Here is a 17,203-nt window from a genome sequence, read left to right as displayed (position 1 = left end):
TCTATTTCTTCTAGAGTAAGAGGAATCAATCTGGGGAGAGCTATCACTCCAACTTTTATTGTCTCCTGAGATCTTATTTTGAGTTGAGCCTTACCAACATGGTATTGTATTTGCTTGCATAATGAAGAATGGTGTTTGCCACTTTGTCACCTGTTAAAATGATATTTTCACCATTTCCAACAGTAGCTTTGCTGCTTTGTGCCCTCATGAGATTTTTCTTCTTTAATGACATCCAGCAGCCCCCCCCCAGCAGTCTTTCTCAGCATCATTCCCTCTTCTCTGTTATCACGCCCTCAAAAGGACAAGAGTATTTTCAGTTTCCTCCTTGAAAGACCAACACATGCATTACCAGATCCCAGAAGTTTACAACTCTGATGTGTTCACCATTGAAGTTACTGGAATAAGGGGAAATGGATACAGATGGATGAGCAGTACGTGTGACCAAAACTGTGTTGTTTCCATAGTGTGTGCTCATATTGGGGTAAGAAATAATGATGATGCTTCATCAGAATCCCAAGAGATTTACGGGATTCTGTCTTCCAACCAGAAGGATGGATGCTCATGAGCTTTTTTATTTGTGCGTATGCTATTTCATAACCTTCTATCATCTCTAAAATGGATCAGCTAGCCCTAAGAAGTTATTCAGCTAGTTCTGGAAGGGCTCCAGCAAATAGCAGAACAGAGTTCATGCTACCTCCGACTTCTTGTCATGAGAGGCCGTGATGTCATTTGTGCACCAGGGTGCTATACTTCCAGAGCTTTCAAAATGGGTTCTGTATCATTTGCCACAAACCATTCTCCAGGAGACTGAAAAACGTTTAATTCATTCTACTTGGTCCCTATGCTGTACTAAATTTTAGGAAGATTCCTTGCAAGCTTGTGTTTTTATATAGAAGAGGTTTCCAGCCTCTTCTAATGCTCAAAATATTTTGTTTGGTCCTCAAGCATCTGGGAAAGGCCTAGAGGCTTGGGGACTTGAAGTGATGTGGTCAGCCTGCAAGAAGCTGTTTATGTGATCCAATAAAATCTGGAGGAACTAAGGAGCAGGCAAGCTCAGCTGCTCCCTCCCTCCCTCCCTTCCTCCCTCCCTTCCTTCTTTTCTCCCTCTTCTGCCTTCTCCTCCTCTACTTGCCTCCTCCTGTCCTTCCTTTCTCCTTCTTTTCCTCCTCCTCCTTCTCCTCCTCCTCTTCCTCCTCCTCCTCCCTCTGAGACTGAGTCTTTCTATGTAGCCCAGGCTGTCCTTAAACTCATCATTAACCCTTAGCCGCATAAATGGTGCTACCATTTATGGTGGCTCTACCTGTTACACTTGTTTTTCAGTTTCTATATACAGTGCTTTAGAGAATGTGGGAAGAACAACATTGAATCTATGTGTGTGTGTCTGTGTGTGTGTGTGTCCATGCACACCACATAGCACATTTGGAGATCTGAAGATAACTTGTGGAGTCCATTAGTTATCTCCTTTTACCATGTGGAGCCCTTGGATCAACTCAGGTTGTTAGGCTCGGCAGCAAGCATGTTTACCCACTGAGACATCTTACTGGTCCTACACACACATTCTCTCTCTCTGTCTCTGTCTCTGTCTTTCACATGAAAGAGAGAATATGTCTAAAATTTATTAAAGAGGTGGTGATTGAAATTTTTCCTTTGCTTTGTCCCACCCCTTTCTGTGCTGTCTCCTGAGCTGTGGGCTGCGTGTCAAGATCAAGATGAGTCTCCCCTTCCCAGCCGCCAGCTGTCAGAAGTGCACTATAATGGACAGTGAACACAAACTTTGCACTTTCTACGAGAAGCCAATAGTGGAAGACATTCCTGGTGCTGTTCTAGATGAAGGATGGGAGGGCTACGGGGTCTGAATCAGTGGGGGGAACCATAAACAAGGATTTCTTATGAAGCAGGGTATCTTGGCCGCAGCAGACCCTCTTTTGTTGTTGAGAAAGGGACACTCTTGGAGAGACCAAAGAAAGGAAGCACAAATCTGTTCAGGGATGGGTTGTGGGTGATGTTCTCAACGTGGTTATTGTAGAAAGAGAAGAGAAGGGCACTACTATGCTGAGAGACACCACTGTACCTTGGCAGTTGAGGACCCTAAGAGCTCGAAGAATCTGAACACCTCAATCTCTCTAGAGATGACGTTGTCCACTAGTATGGTGGCAGGATGACCCTTACCAGAGAAGGGGAGAAGCTCAAGACCAAAGCCACAGAGACCTGGCATCTTGTTACACTACATGACCTATCACACAAAAGCTCCTGAGGTTCTGAAGAAACAGGGTACCAAAACTAAAGAGCAGGCTGCAGACTGTGCTAAACTTTTGTCTGAGAATGAAGGAGGCTGAGAGCTTCTACTTAAATGTTGAGTCCAGTAAAAAACAACTGTTTAAGGTTAATAAGTGATCAGACTTGGAAAAAAGAAGAAAATTTCCCTTTTGCTATTCCCAAGTATGTTAGGGAGAGGGGGAAACTTCTTACAGTGTCATCTTGTGATTCTTTTTTTGCCAACATAAATGCAAACACATTTATGAAAATGTCAAACATTATTTCAATATTTTAAAACTTTAGAAAGGGTCTTTATGATCATGTATTAAGTTTAGTTTTTTCAATTTGTGTTGTGAATTGCTCTGCTGCTGCTTCTATTTTGATGCTAATTCTACTTCCCCAAGAGGGACTGCCTGGGACAAGGAGTGAATGCTGTACTCAGGTGACTCCTGGTGAACCTTCTACCCATTTTAACTTGTAAAATAAAGGCTAGAGTGGTGATTGGGAAGGTGGAAGGGAAGGTGGAGCTAAAATGTTTTAGGGAGAAGGAGGAGATGGAGAGAAGAGAGGATGGTGGAGGAGGAGGCAGAAGGAAAATGGAGCAGAAGCACACAAGGTATAAGGGATCTATCTCATACCTGGGGAATATAGCAGTGTTGTGATAGATCCGCCCAATCTAGGCGCACAACTTATATTCATATTAATTGAGTTGTGTTTTCTTTGCACGGGATTTTTTGGGTTGGGGATTTACCACAACAAATTTGACACACTGTAGCTAGAATCACCTAGAAAAGTTTCAATGAGGGATTGTCTAGGCTACTGGGTCCCCGTGGTTATATTATAGGTAGTGCTGTTCTCTGAGCAAGGGATCCTGGATTGCATAAAAGAGGAGAAATCAAGCTAAGCATTTGTTAGCCCATTGCTTACTGCTCCTGTCTGTGGGTGTGGTGCCATTGGTCGTTTCAAGTTCCTGACATCCTGACTTCCTGCAGATGAGATTGTGAGCCAGGAGAAACCTTTCTCCATTAACCTGATTATGCCCAGGTATTTAATAACAGTAAACGGAAAGAAAATGAAGATACCATCCTGTATCAAGAACATAAATGTGGAGTGAAAACAAGACGAGGGAGTTTGAAGCAGGAAGTCGGGTGGATAGCACTTGCCTATCATGCACCTGCACTGGCTTCAATCCAAAATATAGGGGGAAAAAGTGTTCTTTCTGGTTGCTCTCATTACATTTTAGATGTTTATTAGGCATTCAAGTTGACGTAGTGGGGATGTGTCAACATGGTGGCATTAGCTTGAAATCCTAGCACTTTGAAGGCTGAGGCAGGAAGATCTGGAAATAAACTATAAAGTGAGCAACTATATAATTACATGGAGAGCTATCCCATTCTGTCCTAAAATCTTCATAGCTTCGAAGTACCATTAAGTATGTAAGTAGGTCCTTTCATTGGTAAGCTGAGTGGATTCCGCACTACAAGCAGCATACATTAATTTCTGTACAGCTTCTTATGGTCACTCATGCACTAGCATTGGAGGGGGGATGTCTAAGAATAGAACTTCTAAGTTTGAGGGTTAACTGCAGCTTTGTGCTTTTGCACATTGTTGTATTTTGATGAGGCTAGAATGAGAAGACCGTTACCTTAGCCACGGTAAAGTTCACGGCTACCAAACATACTGAAAAAAAAAAAAAGAGCAACAGAACAGCATACTAATTTTGTTAATAACTTATCAGTATTGAATGTGACACAGAGGCCGTCAGAAAGAGGCAGCCAGAGGCCCAAAGAAAGCAATTTTTATGCTCAAGGCAGATAAAGATTGGACAGTTTCGGGAACGGTGACTGGACAGAAGTTCTGCTTTTGTGTTCTGATTGTCTCTCTATTGCTGGGATACACACCATGACCAAAAGCAACCTGGGAAGATCAAGGTCTGTTTTGGTTTACAGGTTACAGTACAGCAAGCCAGGAACCTGAAGCAGGAGCCTGGCAGGGCTGCTGCTGACCACCTCCTGTCTGCCCGCTTTCTCCTGCCTGAGGATGGTGCTCCCACAGTAGGCTCACCTCTTCAGCATAAATTAGCAATCAAGAAAAATGCCAATCTCTAATAGCGGTTGCACACCTCTTTAATTCTAGCCGAGGCAGGCAGATCTCTGTGGTTTCTAGGCCAACCTGGTCTACACAGCAAGTTCCAGGACAGCTAGGGCTATACAGAGAAACCCTATCTCAAATCAAACAAACAAAAAACAAAAACGAAAAAAGGACAGAAAATGCCACAGACATGCCTACAGTATAGAGGTAGTTCCTCAGTTTTGCAAGTGTATCAAGTTGACAGTCAAGATTAGCCAACCCAGCCTGTCTGGATTCATCTCTGTTCTGTGCAGCATTTCTTCCTGTGGGAATGAGTTCCCTCAGAGACGGGAGTAGGTTTCATAGCTTGTTTGGGATGAGAGGTGTCTGTTTTATATGACCCACTTAGGGGAAGAGGAATCCTGATTTCGGAGACTGGCTTAGGGTCTGAGAGCGTACAGGAAGGGGTCAGAGGGCTTCAGGTATAGGGTATGCTAAAGGGCGACTGTGGGGAGCAGTGTTTTGAGTCCTTGAGAGATGCCCAAATCCTTAGAAATGTTTGCACCTAAAAGGGCTTGTCGTATCTGCGAATTTGAGCAAGCCGGTTGAAAACTGGTATATCACGATTTCAATTTCTGTTTCTTTACACTGAAGTTCAAGCTCCGCCTTTGCCTTCGTATTTCTTTGATTTCACTGGGCTAGATTTCTTGTGTCCCAGGCTCCAGTGCCAGCGGCCAGGTGGTTGACATAATGTGTCAACGTGGTGGCACATTGTTACCATGAGCAGGAGGGCGTGTGCTCTGCGCTCCTTAGGTGATGAGTCTGGGCAGACCCCGCTGGCGGGAAAGAGGTGTGGGAGATCGGGCGTGACAAAGCGCTGGAGAGACCGATGCGGGGCTCTGGAATCGTCCAGAGTGCCAAGAGAAGCCCAGAAGCCCTCGGGTCGTCTTGCGCAGCAACCTCAAAGGCGCGGAGAGACTGACCCAGCCGGGCCCCGCCCTTCCAAGCTGAGTCTCCAGGGCAACGGGAAAAGGAAACCGAAAGCAGAACCTGTTTACCACCCGCTTTAGGCCTCTCGCTGCCCGAGCATCTCCTCGGAGCCCTGGCAAGTCGCTTTTCCTCGGGTTGCGGTGCTGGGAGGCGCGCACCGAGGGTCCTGCTGCAGCACGTGTCCTGCGCGATCGCGCGCCCCGAAGTGGCCATCGCGGGTGCGGCAGGTCTGGCTCCCACGCGTGGGAGCACTGGCTCCTTTCGCACCCCACCCCCACTGAACAGGCAGGGGACTCATGGGTTTAGTCCGGAAGGTGGTTTGGGCGGGACTGCGGGGGCAAGGACAGTGACACCGAAATGGAGGCTATAGCTAACTACTGGAAGGAACTAGAAAGAAGGGTCCGGCTGAGGGCACTGCCTTGCTGTCCCTCTCTTCCTGGGAGCTAGGCCTTTGACCAGGGACTCCGGGTTTTGTCCAGATGACTATGTTTTGGAGCAGTTACTGTACGTGTGTGTTTTTCTGTATTTGTTTCACCCGATGAATATGTGTGTGTGTGTGTGTGTGTTTTACTTTGTGAGAGTCAAGGTATAGTGTGAAAATAAACAAGTGATTGAGAAAGCAAATAGAAACTAAAACAGCAAATGAAATATTTCTTCTTAGTGCCACACTTAAGTTTTACTTTACACCATTGTCTGTCTGTCTGTCTCCCTCTCCTTCCCTCCTTCCCTCCCTTTCTTTTCTCCTTTCCTTTCCTTTCCTTTCCTTTCCTTTCCTTTCCTTTCCCCTTTCCTTTCCCCTTTCCTTTCCCCTTTCCTTTCCCTTTTCCTTTCCTTTCTCCTTTCCTTTCTCCTTTTCCTTTTCCTTTTCCCTTTCCCTTTCCCTTTCCCTTTCCCTTCCCTTCCCCTTCCCCTTCCTTCCCTTCCCCTTCCCCTCCCTTCCCCTTCCTTCCCTTCCCCTTCCCCTCCCTTCCCCTTCCCCTTCCCTTTCCCTTCCCCTTCCTTCCCTTCCCCTTCCCCTCCCTTCCCCTTCCCCTTCCCCTTCCTTCCCTCCCCTCCCCTCCTCTCCCCTTCCTCCTCCCCCCCTTCCCTCCCCCTCCCCTCCCCCTTCCTTCCCCCCTCCCCTCCCCTCCCCCTCCCCCTTCCCCTTCCCTTCCTTTCCTTCTTTCCTTTCCTACATAACGGCCCGACATCACGTCTCAGAGCCTCTTAAAGCAGAGCATGAAAACGAAAAGCCACCGCACCTCTGCTGAAATTCCCTTGTTTCACAGTCTTTGAGTGGTTTGCCTTTCTTCAGGACACTCGTTTTTCTTCTTTCTTGTGCACAGAGGAGACTGGTAATTCTCTGTTTATAACGGGTCTCAGGAGACGACCTGTAGCCATATGTCCTCAGACCTAAGTGAGTTAAGGAGGAATGTGCAGAACATTGAAGAGATCATAGAATGAAGTGAGGTCTTGCAAAACGAGGGCTACAGGGAACGTCTTTGATTCTAAAGATAAAGTGTGAGAGACACTGGAATTAAGACACACATTAATGCTGATGAGGTGTGGAGCTTTCCTGAGCTCAAATGGATTTTTGTCCTCGACATTGATGAACGGCTGGAAGGACGGTAGTTCACAAGCCACTAACCGGGGAGGCTGGCGTGGGCAGTCAGGGGCCTGTGCGGCAGAGACAAAAAGCCAGGAAGTCACCCAGGCTGGAAATCTGAAAAGTCCCTCTTGTAAGGGAAAATTATTAAGTGAGAGACACTCCGGTCTGGTGTATTTTCATTGTTTCACTATACCATCTAGAAGACAAATCGTTTACTTCCATTAAAGTATCTTCTTTGTCATATACCCAGGAAGTTTTTACTTTTTATAGGAGGTCTCCCTTTGTCCTGTTTTCTATCAACATGACCCATGCCCCGTCCCCTACATCCCTGTCCCAGCTTTGTGTGCCAAAAACCTCTTCCCCTCTCCTCCCCCTCCCTCCCCTCCCCTCCTTCTCTCCCCCTCCCTCCTCTCCCTTCCCCCTCCCTCCTCCTCCTCTCCCCCCTCCCCTCTCCTTCTCTCCTCCTCCCTTCTCTTTCTTCCTCCCTTCTTCCCTTCTCTTCCTCTTCCCCTCCCCTCCCCTCCCCCCTCCTCCCTCCCCCCCCTCCCTCTTCCCTCCTCCCCTCCCCTCCCGCCTCCTTTTGGTTTGGTTGTCCAAGGCAGTGTTTCTCTGTGTAGCCTTGGCTGTCCTGGAACTTGCTTTATAGGCCGTCCTGGCCTCCCACTCGTGGAGATCCACCTGCCTCTGCCTCCCAGTGCTGAGATCTAAGGTGTGCACTGCCACCATCCAGCCTGAAAACTTCTTTTACTTGATACTTTGTTGTGTGGACTGCAGCTCTACCTCAGCCTCCAAGGCCTCTCGTTCATGGGGCCTTTTGTACTTTAGCGAGAATTAATCCTGCTTCTTAATCCTGGATGGCATTTACTGTAGTTTTACAATATTTTATTGTGGGTGATGTGTGCTTTAAATGAGGTGTTCTGTTTCCTTCTGTAGAGCAATAAAGAACACTCTTTTATGCAAACCAAGCTCCTTTGAAATGACCTAATTGTCCTCCTCACCCTCGAGCTGGACATCCCCACCATATGACCGAACTGTAAAGCCCTTGGAATGCTCCATGACAGAAAGACGGCGCAGTATATTTTTATTCCTTACATTTATTTTATCATATTCTACGTGTGTGTGTTGCCTGCATATATGTATGTACATCAGGTGTGTGCCTGGTGTCCTCAGAGGCCAGAAGAGGGTGTCAGAGCCCCTTGAACTGGAGTTACAGGCAGTACTGAACCATGCTGGTGTTGGGGATTGAACCTAGGTCCTCTGTAAAAGTAGCGAGCACTCTTAAGCGCTGACCTGTTTTCCCAGCCCCCTACAGTACGTAGGTTTTGAAGAGAACAGAATTTCAGTGCTGCAGTTTTCTTTTCTGCTCGGTCACTTGCGCACAACGTGTTGTGGGATGTGGAAGGTTTTGTTCGATGAATAGTTTTTATTAATGTTGCAAATGATTGGGTGCATGTGCTGAGAATGTCATATATGCATTGTAAACTTAAAAACATCATCTTGTGAGATAGGACCTGCACGCCATCTCGTCATCTTGACTCAGCAACCGGGTGAAAGGCAGGGATTCTGAGACTGCATCTTCTGGGCCATCACCGCTGCCGGCTTAGTCCTTCCCTGAACCCCACCATGGTAAGTGGGGAACACTGCTTTCCTCCAGATTCAACTTTGGGAGCCGTACTGTGTAATCTCACTTAAATTTTTCTTCAGGCTGTTTTTGTAACCTTCTGTAATGTACTTGACAATAATTCTCTGTAATGTAGCTTGCATTGTTTCCCCTTTCATTTCTGTTAGTGCTGGCTTTATTCTTACATGGATGGCTTTGGATATTTTCATTTTCTTTTGTAGTCATTTTTGAGTTTTTGGCATTGCGAAGACTCGGCACATTTAGTCTAAAAGTTAAAACTCAACAGTGGTGCATCCTAAGGAGCAAATACGGTTCCGGCAGGGTCTAATCGATGGCTGAAGGTGTTTTCCCCGTTTTGGACTCATGTCATGTGTAATTTTTCTTTGCCACATAAAGGGAAATGTTTCTAGTGATGCCGTTTTTCTCCTTCCCCTTTTACTTAAGATTTAGTTCTCTTGTGATCTTTAGGTTGGGGTCCCTTCAAATACCAAAAAAGAGAGGTCAGTGCTCGCGTGTGCCCAGGCTAACTAGAGTCTCTAGAGACTTAATTTAGGTATCTTTCTTAAGGAAAAGGATCCTCAGTTTTCACTGAGGTCTGTCCCAGTGTCTGTCACTAGGGGGTTTGTGTGTTCAAATCTCTCTCTCTCTCTCTCTCTCTCTCTCTCTCTCTCTCTCTGTGTGTGTGTGTGTGTGTGTGTATCTAAGTTGGGGCTGGACTGTGCTCAGAACAAGCTGGAGTGATTATTTTACTGGTAGCCACCCATGACCTGTTGTGCGTGTTCCTCTTTTTCATGTCCTAGGGTCTGCTGTTCAGACTGTCACCTTTACCCCACAACCCCCCTTTCCTTATTCTATGTTGTTTCTCCTGTCTCCTCCTCACATACACCTGTGTACATTTTTGTCTCCCTGAAAACGGTTGAAGTCTGTCCCAGCGAACTGATTTTAATCTTTTACTTTCATTCTGAAGGTTGTCAGGGTGAAGGGAACACGGCGTGCGTGTGTACGTAGACCATTCATTTGTTGTCCTTCTGGGAAGCTAGAAGTAGACTTCTTCCCCAGGCGGATCTTATTTGAGATAATCCTTGCATTGAGAGCCCAGAGCCTAGAACTGCCTTGTGGTTTGTTAACCGTCAGCCCAGCCCAGGAGACGTCCTTCCTCAGCTAGTTAAGATGGATTATGTCTGAACTTTGCTGCAACTGGTCCTGACTAACCCCACACATCTTGGGTAAGGCTGAGGCTGATGGATTCACTTTCCTAACTTGAGGTGGAGACAAGTGAAGGCGTTAAGTAGAAGTGGCTTTGAAAGGTGGATTTGAATGAAGGATTTTTGCCGTGTACTCCACAGGGCAGCAGCTTCTGCAGTAGCATGTTTCTCCGTGCTCCAGATCCCTGGTGGATCCCTGGTAGTCTATGCAGCCACCAGATCATTGCAAGTCTTTCTCACTGGCTTCCATACTTGGGTCTCCATAATCCAGGAAATGCATAGCCTCTTTCAAATGTAACTGTTTTTGTAGTTATTTTTATAAACTCAGGACTTTGCACACATGACTCAAGTTCTCCATCACTGAGCTGTATCCAAAACCACTTTTAAACTGTTAAAACTAAGAAAGGTATATCTCTCTGGGTGTGGTTGCACACACCTTTAATCCCAGCACGTGGGAGACCGAGGCAGGAGGATCTCTTGAGTTTGAAGTCATCCAGCTCTAAATAGCAAGTTCAAGGCCAACTAGGACTTCACAGAAAGACCCCGTCTCAAAAAGCAAACAAAATATTTCTTTCCTTCTCTTCTCTTCTCTTCTCTTCTCTTCTCTTCTCTTCTCTTCTTTTCTTCTTTTTTGTGACATTATTATTTTTGGGCCTTCCTAAAATCAAATATTCAACACTCTTTTCTACTTCTTAGAAAAGTAAAGGGAGGCTGGAGAGATGGCTCAGCCGGTAAGAGCACCGACTGCTCTTCCAAAGGTCATAAGTTCAAATCCTAGCACCCACATGGTGGCTCACAACCATCCGTAAAGAGATCTGATGTCTAAAGTCAACTACGGTGTACTTGCATATAATAAATAAATAAATCTTTAAAAAAATGAAAAATAAAGGGATCACTGTGCATAGAACTCTCAAATTTCACTGAGGTCTATGTTGGTAGATGAAATGAGGCAGACAAACTCCTGCCGGCCATCTTTGTGGAAGGAGGTGTTTTATCTCAAGGATGTAATGCTACCTTTCAGTAGACCCAGATTTAAACAGTACCCTCTGGTTTTTCTGCAGGCATCAGCGTTGAAGGTCAAAGATCCCACAGTTTCTGAGAGAGCAGTTGTAGTCTCTGGACTTCCAGTTGGCCTTTTAAAGGACCAGTTAGTGAAGCGCTACTTCCCAGACGAGGGTGGACAGGTGGAAGAAGTGATATATCCCTCACGTTCCAAAGGAGTGGCGTATATCATCTTCAAGGAAAAGAAAGGTATTTCTTAGCCAAGTTTTTATCATCTTGGAAGTGCTTTCTGAGTGACATTAAAATTTTGTATTGTTAAAATGATTGATGGGATTGTCAGTGATTGAAGTAGCATTAAAAATTATTCTGAAAACTGGCTAGTCTTATATTTGCAAAAATATATGAAAATAGTTCATGAAAATGTGTTAGTGAGTGAAAAAATTTGAAGGCTTTAAAAAGTATTTTGCTTTTGTGTGTGTGTGTGTGTGTGTGTATATCTTAGGAGTCAGATATAGAACATGTGTAAAATAAAGTTAAATTACATATAATCTCCTAGATAAGACTTGGGGTAGCAACAAAATATAATTACACTCTCCATTTCTATTCCCTCAAACTGTCAAGTGGAAAATCTCCTTCTCCTTTTTTAAAAAAGATTTATTTATTTTATGTATGTGAGTATATTGCAGCTGTCTTCAGACACACCAGAAGAGGGCATCGGATCCCATTACAGGTGGTTGTGAGCCACCACGTAGTAGCTGGGAATTGAACTCAGGACCTTTGGAAGAGCAGTCAGTGCTCTTAACCCCCGGGCAGTCTCTCTAGCCCATCAAGTGGAAATTCTAATGAAGAATCTGCTCTGCTATGGATAACGTTGAACTGAGTACCGCGGCCTGCCCCTGAAATAGGGCTGAGGTCTTCTGCCTTCCACCTCAGCTTGAAATAACCAGCTGGTGGCTACAGATTGTCCTTGCCACTACAGCCTGGAGGAGGGACAGTCCTTTTGAGGCGTAGACAGTAGAGGAGGAGGTGCCAGAGGACATGCTCCATGCTCATCAGGAGTGACAGTTCCATGCATGTGTGTTAGAGAAAAAGGCCATGTGTGTTCAGGTATGGGATTGTGGCAGGGGCTCGCCGCATCTTTAAAATGTCGGCAGTGGTGGTATAAGGTGATAATTTAGATGATGAATATTGCTAAGTGCTGTTCTAGGAGGTGGGAGCCCGACCATGAATGGAATAGGCAGCCTTTTTGGTTTTCGTGAGGCGTACATCAATGAGGTTGGGCATTTATTACGGCAACAGATGTATGTTTGTGCTTTATTTATATCCATATGTTTATGTTTATGTTTGTTTATAGTTAACATAAATGTTTTGAAAAAGTACAAATAATAAAGAGATAAAAAGTGATGGGTGGTACTGCTTGACGTAGACTGGGTTGGGAAATTTCTTCTGCTCTTTTAACATTTTATTTGAAAAAAGTTCTCTCTATTATTTTTTTATTTTATGGTGTGTGTATGTGTGCGTGAGCATGAGTGTCTGAATACCATATGTACAGAGGTGCTTGAGAAGCCCAGAAGAGGGAGCTGGATCCCTGGAGCTGCATTACACACAGGAGATTGTGAATCCCTGATGTGGGTGCTGAGAACGAGACTCAGGTCCTCTGTCCTGGTACATCGTCTCTCCAGCCCTCTTTCTTTTTTCACCTTTTGAGATGGCATTTTATCATATTGCTCAGGATGCCTAGACTGGCCTTGAACTGAGGGCCTCCAGTTTGTAATCCCCCTTAGAGTTGGGATTACAAACTTGCATCACCAGATCTGGTTGGGAAACTGTGTCTCTCTCTCTCTCTCTCTCTCTCTCTCTCTCTCTCTGTGTGTGTGTGTGTTGCAGATTATATTCAAGGTTTCGTGTATACTAGATATGTTGGGGATAATACCCAAGGTTTCATCTATGCAAGACATGTGCTGTACCAACTAGATGTGTTCCCAGATCTGAAATACTCTATATAACAGTTGAGCAGAGACCAGAATGAAGCAAAAGGGGTGGTGGGGAGGGGCAAAGGGGATAGAAAGGGATTCATGGGGATAGAGGGAGGAACATCGAATGAGTGTGGGCAAAGTAATGGGTGTGGGGAGCTTGCGAGCCTGGACCCACGCGTGCAGAGCAGCCTGTGGTCCAGGAGAGGTTTCCGGGTTGTTTGTGGTGAGGTGGGAGCTGTTTAAGGTTTTAAGTGAGCGACTGTGGAATGGAGTTGCTGTTTTGAAACAATGTTGCAGTGTGAATACTAGAATCTATCCTGGGCTGCTGCTGGAGAGAGACTGGGGCGGAGCCAGAGAGTATGAAGGACAAATGTTTCAGGATGCTCGCGGAACACTGACCAAGAAGCAAGCTGCCCTTCCTGCGACAGCTCTTAGGACCGTGAACTAGGAGCAGAAGTTTGGAAGTGATACGCGAGTAGAGATGTCTAAAGCCTTAGAGGTTGAGATTAGCCGCGGGTGGTCATAGTGAGCAAAGAGGCCCGAGGTCTGGATTTGCCAATGTCGAAAGAAGAGCCAGCAGTGAGTTAGGAGGACAACTTCAGCAGGGTGGGGTTTCTTAAAGGCAGTGTTCCTCTGATGGATGGCCTGGAGGATTGACGTTAGGTTATTGCTTTTTACTTTACTCATGTATGGATTTGTGTTTGTTTAAAAATAGAATTAGTATCCTATTGACACATTTATGGTGAACTTTAGTGTCTTAAAGCACAAAGGAAAGGTTATCTGAATGTCAGGTTTAGGAGAAAAATGTTGCCAAAAAAAAATCTTACTTTGCAAACAATAGAACCGAACATCGCCATTTGTAAATTAAGGTACCTACTGATGATGCTAATGTTTCCCTAGTTGCACAGGATGTCATCAGACAGAAGAAACACCCTCCAGTCTCAGAGCCTCTGCTCACAGTCTCTCGCTTCAGTGAAAAGGTGAGTGTGGGCCCTGGGGTGTGTTTTGAGGCCTGGACCCCATTTCTCTTGGCAAATCTTTCATACGCAACGATACACAAACTGCTCCCTTCCCATGGCTTCTTAGGAAAGCGTAGAAGCTTCTCAGTTCTCAAAAGGCAAAGGCTGCTTCTAGAAATGTCGGTTTTATATTTCAGTATTACATGTGTCCTTTGATACTTTCCAAGTGACCATGAGCTTTTTTGTTGTCATGGGTGACAGCAGGACTGAAGGTTTGATAATAGGGAATAATTAAGATGAATATTAAAAAGGAACTTTGAAGGAGTCAGGAAAGTGCGTTTCAGTACAAAAGTTAAAATATAATCTGTGAGTTTCCACGTAGATTCTTCAGGGAATCCAGGCTTTTGGTGTAGCCAGCTATTGAAATTTAAGCTGAGAGAAGTAGGGCAGGCCCGACTGCAGGGGGATGTCTGTCTGTGGAGTTTACACCAATAGTTTTTATATTGATGGATTCTGAAAAGCACTTCGTTTCAAAACAGCATTTTGTCTCAAAGTACTGTTTTACTTTGCATTTCTGGGGTGTGCGGCAGGGGTTGTTAATCTGTGTGGAGCTTTGGAGGCTCTCTGAAGGGCGATCTAGATAGGGAAGGCTGGACTTCACCTGAGGGCCGAACCCCTGGGAAGAGCAGCAGGAGACAGTGGGTGACGGTTTTTGCTCCGCTAGGCAGTGCTGTCTTGACTTTCTCCCTTTCTCGTTGTAGGTCTTCAATCACGTGATGGCCATTCTTGATTTGTCTGTTTTTCGCACTCAAATTGTGCTAGAAAACCTAGTAATGGACCTGAAAAAGAAAATCCCAGCCTTAAACTTTAGCCCACTGGGACCCAGTGGGAAAATCTCTGTGCAAGGTTCATATCTGGCCATCCTGAAGCTCAAACAGACTTTGATATCCAAAGCCACTTCCCCTTTAGAAAACAACAGGAAATATGCTGGTGAAAGGAGAAGCCGGAATGGACAGGACCCTAGAAGGATCCTGCCGAAAAGCAAGAACTCTGCGTCGATACTCGGGACCTCTGTTCCTGAGCCTGCCAGCAGCCCAGAAACACTTGTGCTTGATACAGATATTTTCCTTTACCTGAAACACAAGTGTGAGTTTTATCATCTAACACTGAGCAAATACCATGTTCTGTGCCAGGAGAGGGTGGATGGTGACCTCACTACCATTTGTCTACGAGACACCGGGGATGGGTCGGGTCCTGGCAGCGTCAGACACGTGAAAGAGTTCATTGAAGAATGTGTCCAGGAATTCCACCTGGAGCTCAGAAAAGAGTTACTGGTTTTGGAAGGAAGGGGCAATACAGAGAGAAGAAACATCAGACAGGCTGCTGAAGAACTGTGTGGCAGGTATCCTAGAGTTTTGATGAAAGTTCACAGCACTCACATTGACCTTATAGGACCCCCTTCTGACACGTACCTATTTAAGACACAGCTCAAGAAATCTGCAGGGCAAAAGGTCACTTGAAGTCTCAGCCATAGTTATCATGGTCACTCCTCCTGCCCCTCCCCCACCCAGGGTGTAGGAGAAGATAAGATTTAAGGATATGAAACTAGTTATCCAAAGTTACCCAGCAGACAACACACGGGACTAGCATTGAATAAAAAGTAATATCTAAAGCAATCCTTGAAAAAGAACTCACTAGATGTTGAAGAAATCTCACTATCCCTCCAGATAAAAAATTATTAGGAAAAGAAGTCTTCCCCTGCATAGGTTTGCATGGCTATTATGCTGTTGCTAAGCTCTCAGGGTTTGTATTTACCCCACATAGCATTAGAATGTTGGCCAAACTCACTTGGGAAGTTGTGGTTCTGTTAGAATTGTGGGGGAGTCTTGGAAGGAGTCTGCGATGGCTTCTGTGGGTGGTTCTTGCTTTACGATCGTGTGACGTCTAGATGAGCATTGTAAGTTCAAAACATTGTGAGTCAGAAATACCTTTTGAAAGGACTTTCAGCACCAATAATCCAAGTTATTTGCGGAGCATCCTGTATTTGCCAGACTGTCTACGGTGAAGAAATGGCTGCTTATCCTGGTTGCTGTGTTGAAGGACAGTTCAGGCTCAGTGCTGCTACTTTGCAGTGTTAGAGGGCATTGCACAGTGGGGTCAGCACTAGCCTGGAAAAGACTCAAGGTCTGAAGTGCAATTTCTACAGACTCTTTATTCCTTTTGTACCATAATAAAGTAAAACTTACAGAAAATTACATTGTGAGCTGCATCATTACTGAGCCAAGGGCCATCTGCATTCTGAGCAGTCACTATCTTCTTCCTCAAATGCTATTACTTTAGCTGCACAAAGATAAAGACAAAGAATAGCCATAGTGATTTGTTTCCAGGTCTATGACTCCCTTGACTTTAGACTTAGAGTAAGTCAATTTTACATAACGGAACTCTGAAGAGCTCAGAATTTATTGGTTAATAAGTAATAGAACTATATCAGTTCCTCTTAAAGTAAACAAACATGCTTATAATTTTTGTAACTGTATCGGTAGAGAATCATAAGAAAAACCTGTTGGGTCTTTATTTTTCTTTGCCATCTAAGTCCCAAATGTTTAAATACTTTTGTTTCTTTAGTATATTTCTAACACCAAAAAGGCAACAAATCCAAAACTTTACAAATGGCATTACATCATCCTAACAGCATTTGTGCCCCAGAGGACGTGATCAGTCTGGTGAGAAGAATGCTTCCTCTTGTCTGGGCTGCTGTCACAGGTTTTGAGAGGTGACTTAAACAATAGACATTTCTTACCATTTAAAGGCCTGGGAGGAAGATCAGGGTGTAGCCATGGCTGGGCTGTGATAAGGGCCCTATTCCTTTGAGAAAGCAAGATAGTCAATCTCCTGTCTCTTAGAACATTAATTCCATCTTGAGGGCCTTCTTTCATGACCCAGTCACCCCCTCTCAAGGTCCCACCTTTAAATAACCATCTGTATTAGCTTCCTGTTGCTGTGACAAAAATACCAGAGCAAACTCACAAGAAGGAAAGATGCAGGGTGGCTCCCAATATCAGTCCATGGCTACTTGACCCCATACAGTGTGGTGAGATGTCCCACAGAACATTTCCAGTCATTCTGGCAAAGGGGAAGGGCAGGGAATACCTCCTCTTAGTGTTTTAGGTTATAGAGTATTGCACAGGTCCAGCTAGTACCCTGATGCCTACTTAAAGCACAGCTGTCTGGGCAGGCATGAAGCCGCATAATTTATTACAAGCATCTTCCAAAGGGTTCTTACGTACCTGTTTCAAACAATAAGTATTGTCAAGGCTGTGTAGGAGAGTGGGGAGAAACAGCTTACACCTGATGGGTAATTGGCAGAAATACCCACCTTTCTGCCTTCCCCCTGAGAACTGGGGGTGGGGGGACTTAAACTGAAAGTCCTACATATTTCTTCCCGTGTTCTGTAAATCGCCAAGCATTTGGATCTTTATCAACCGTACATCTGACAGAGGGCTAATATCCAATATATACAAAGAACTCAAGAAGGT

The 17,203-nt window shown here is 45.1% G+C and overlaps 1 protein-coding gene across 4 annotated transcripts; it reads left to right on the top strand.

Annotated features, from left to right (window-relative positions):
* Nucleotides 1–5,435: 5,435 nt before the first annotated feature.
* Rbm43 (RNA binding motif protein 43) lies at nt 5,436–15,922 on the top strand. Of its 4 annotated transcripts, XM_052182465.1 has the most exons (6): nt 5,445–5,543; nt 7,838–7,977; nt 8,413–8,530; nt 10,792–10,981; nt 13,609–13,688; nt 14,429–15,922. In XM_052182465.1, exons 3-6 carry the CDS (start codon nt 8,528–8,530, stop codon nt 15,185–15,187), a joined length of 1,032 nt encoding a protein of 343 aa, XP_052038425.1. In that variant the 5' UTR covers nt 5,445–5,543; nt 7,838–7,977; nt 8,413–8,527; the 3' UTR covers nt 15,188–15,922. The 4 variants fall into 4 exon arrangements, with proteins under 4 accessions (XP_052038426.1, XP_052038425.1, XP_052038423.1 ...); XM_052182466.1 differs by lacking the exon at nt 7,838–7,977 and having other exon boundaries at nt 5,436–5,534; XM_052182463.1 differs by lacking the exon at nt 7,838–7,977 and having other exon boundaries at nt 5,448–5,543.
* The last annotated feature ends 1,281 nt before the right edge of the window (nt 15,923–17,203 follow it).

This window comes from Apodemus sylvaticus, chromosome 5, assembly GCF_947179515.1.
Source record: "Apodemus sylvaticus chromosome 5, mApoSyl1.1, whole genome shotgun sequence".
NCBI classification, from domain to species: domain Eukaryota; kingdom Metazoa; phylum Chordata; class Mammalia; order Rodentia; family Muridae; genus Apodemus; species Apodemus sylvaticus.
Note: the sequence above shows the minus strand (reverse complement) of the source record. Positions and strands in the feature narration are given on the sequence as shown.

Bases quoted from the DNA above. Each gene is read 5' to 3' on its own strand.
- Rbm43 (XM_052182466.1), top strand. The intron at 10,982-13,608 runs GTATTTCTTAGC...ATGTTTCCCTAG, and splicing joins CATCTTCAAGGAAAAGAAAG to TTGCACAGGATGTCATCAGA. The intron at 13,689-14,428 runs GTGAGTGTGGGC...TTCTCGTTGTAG, and splicing joins TCTCTCGCTTCAGTGAAAAG to GTCTTCAATCACGTGATGGC.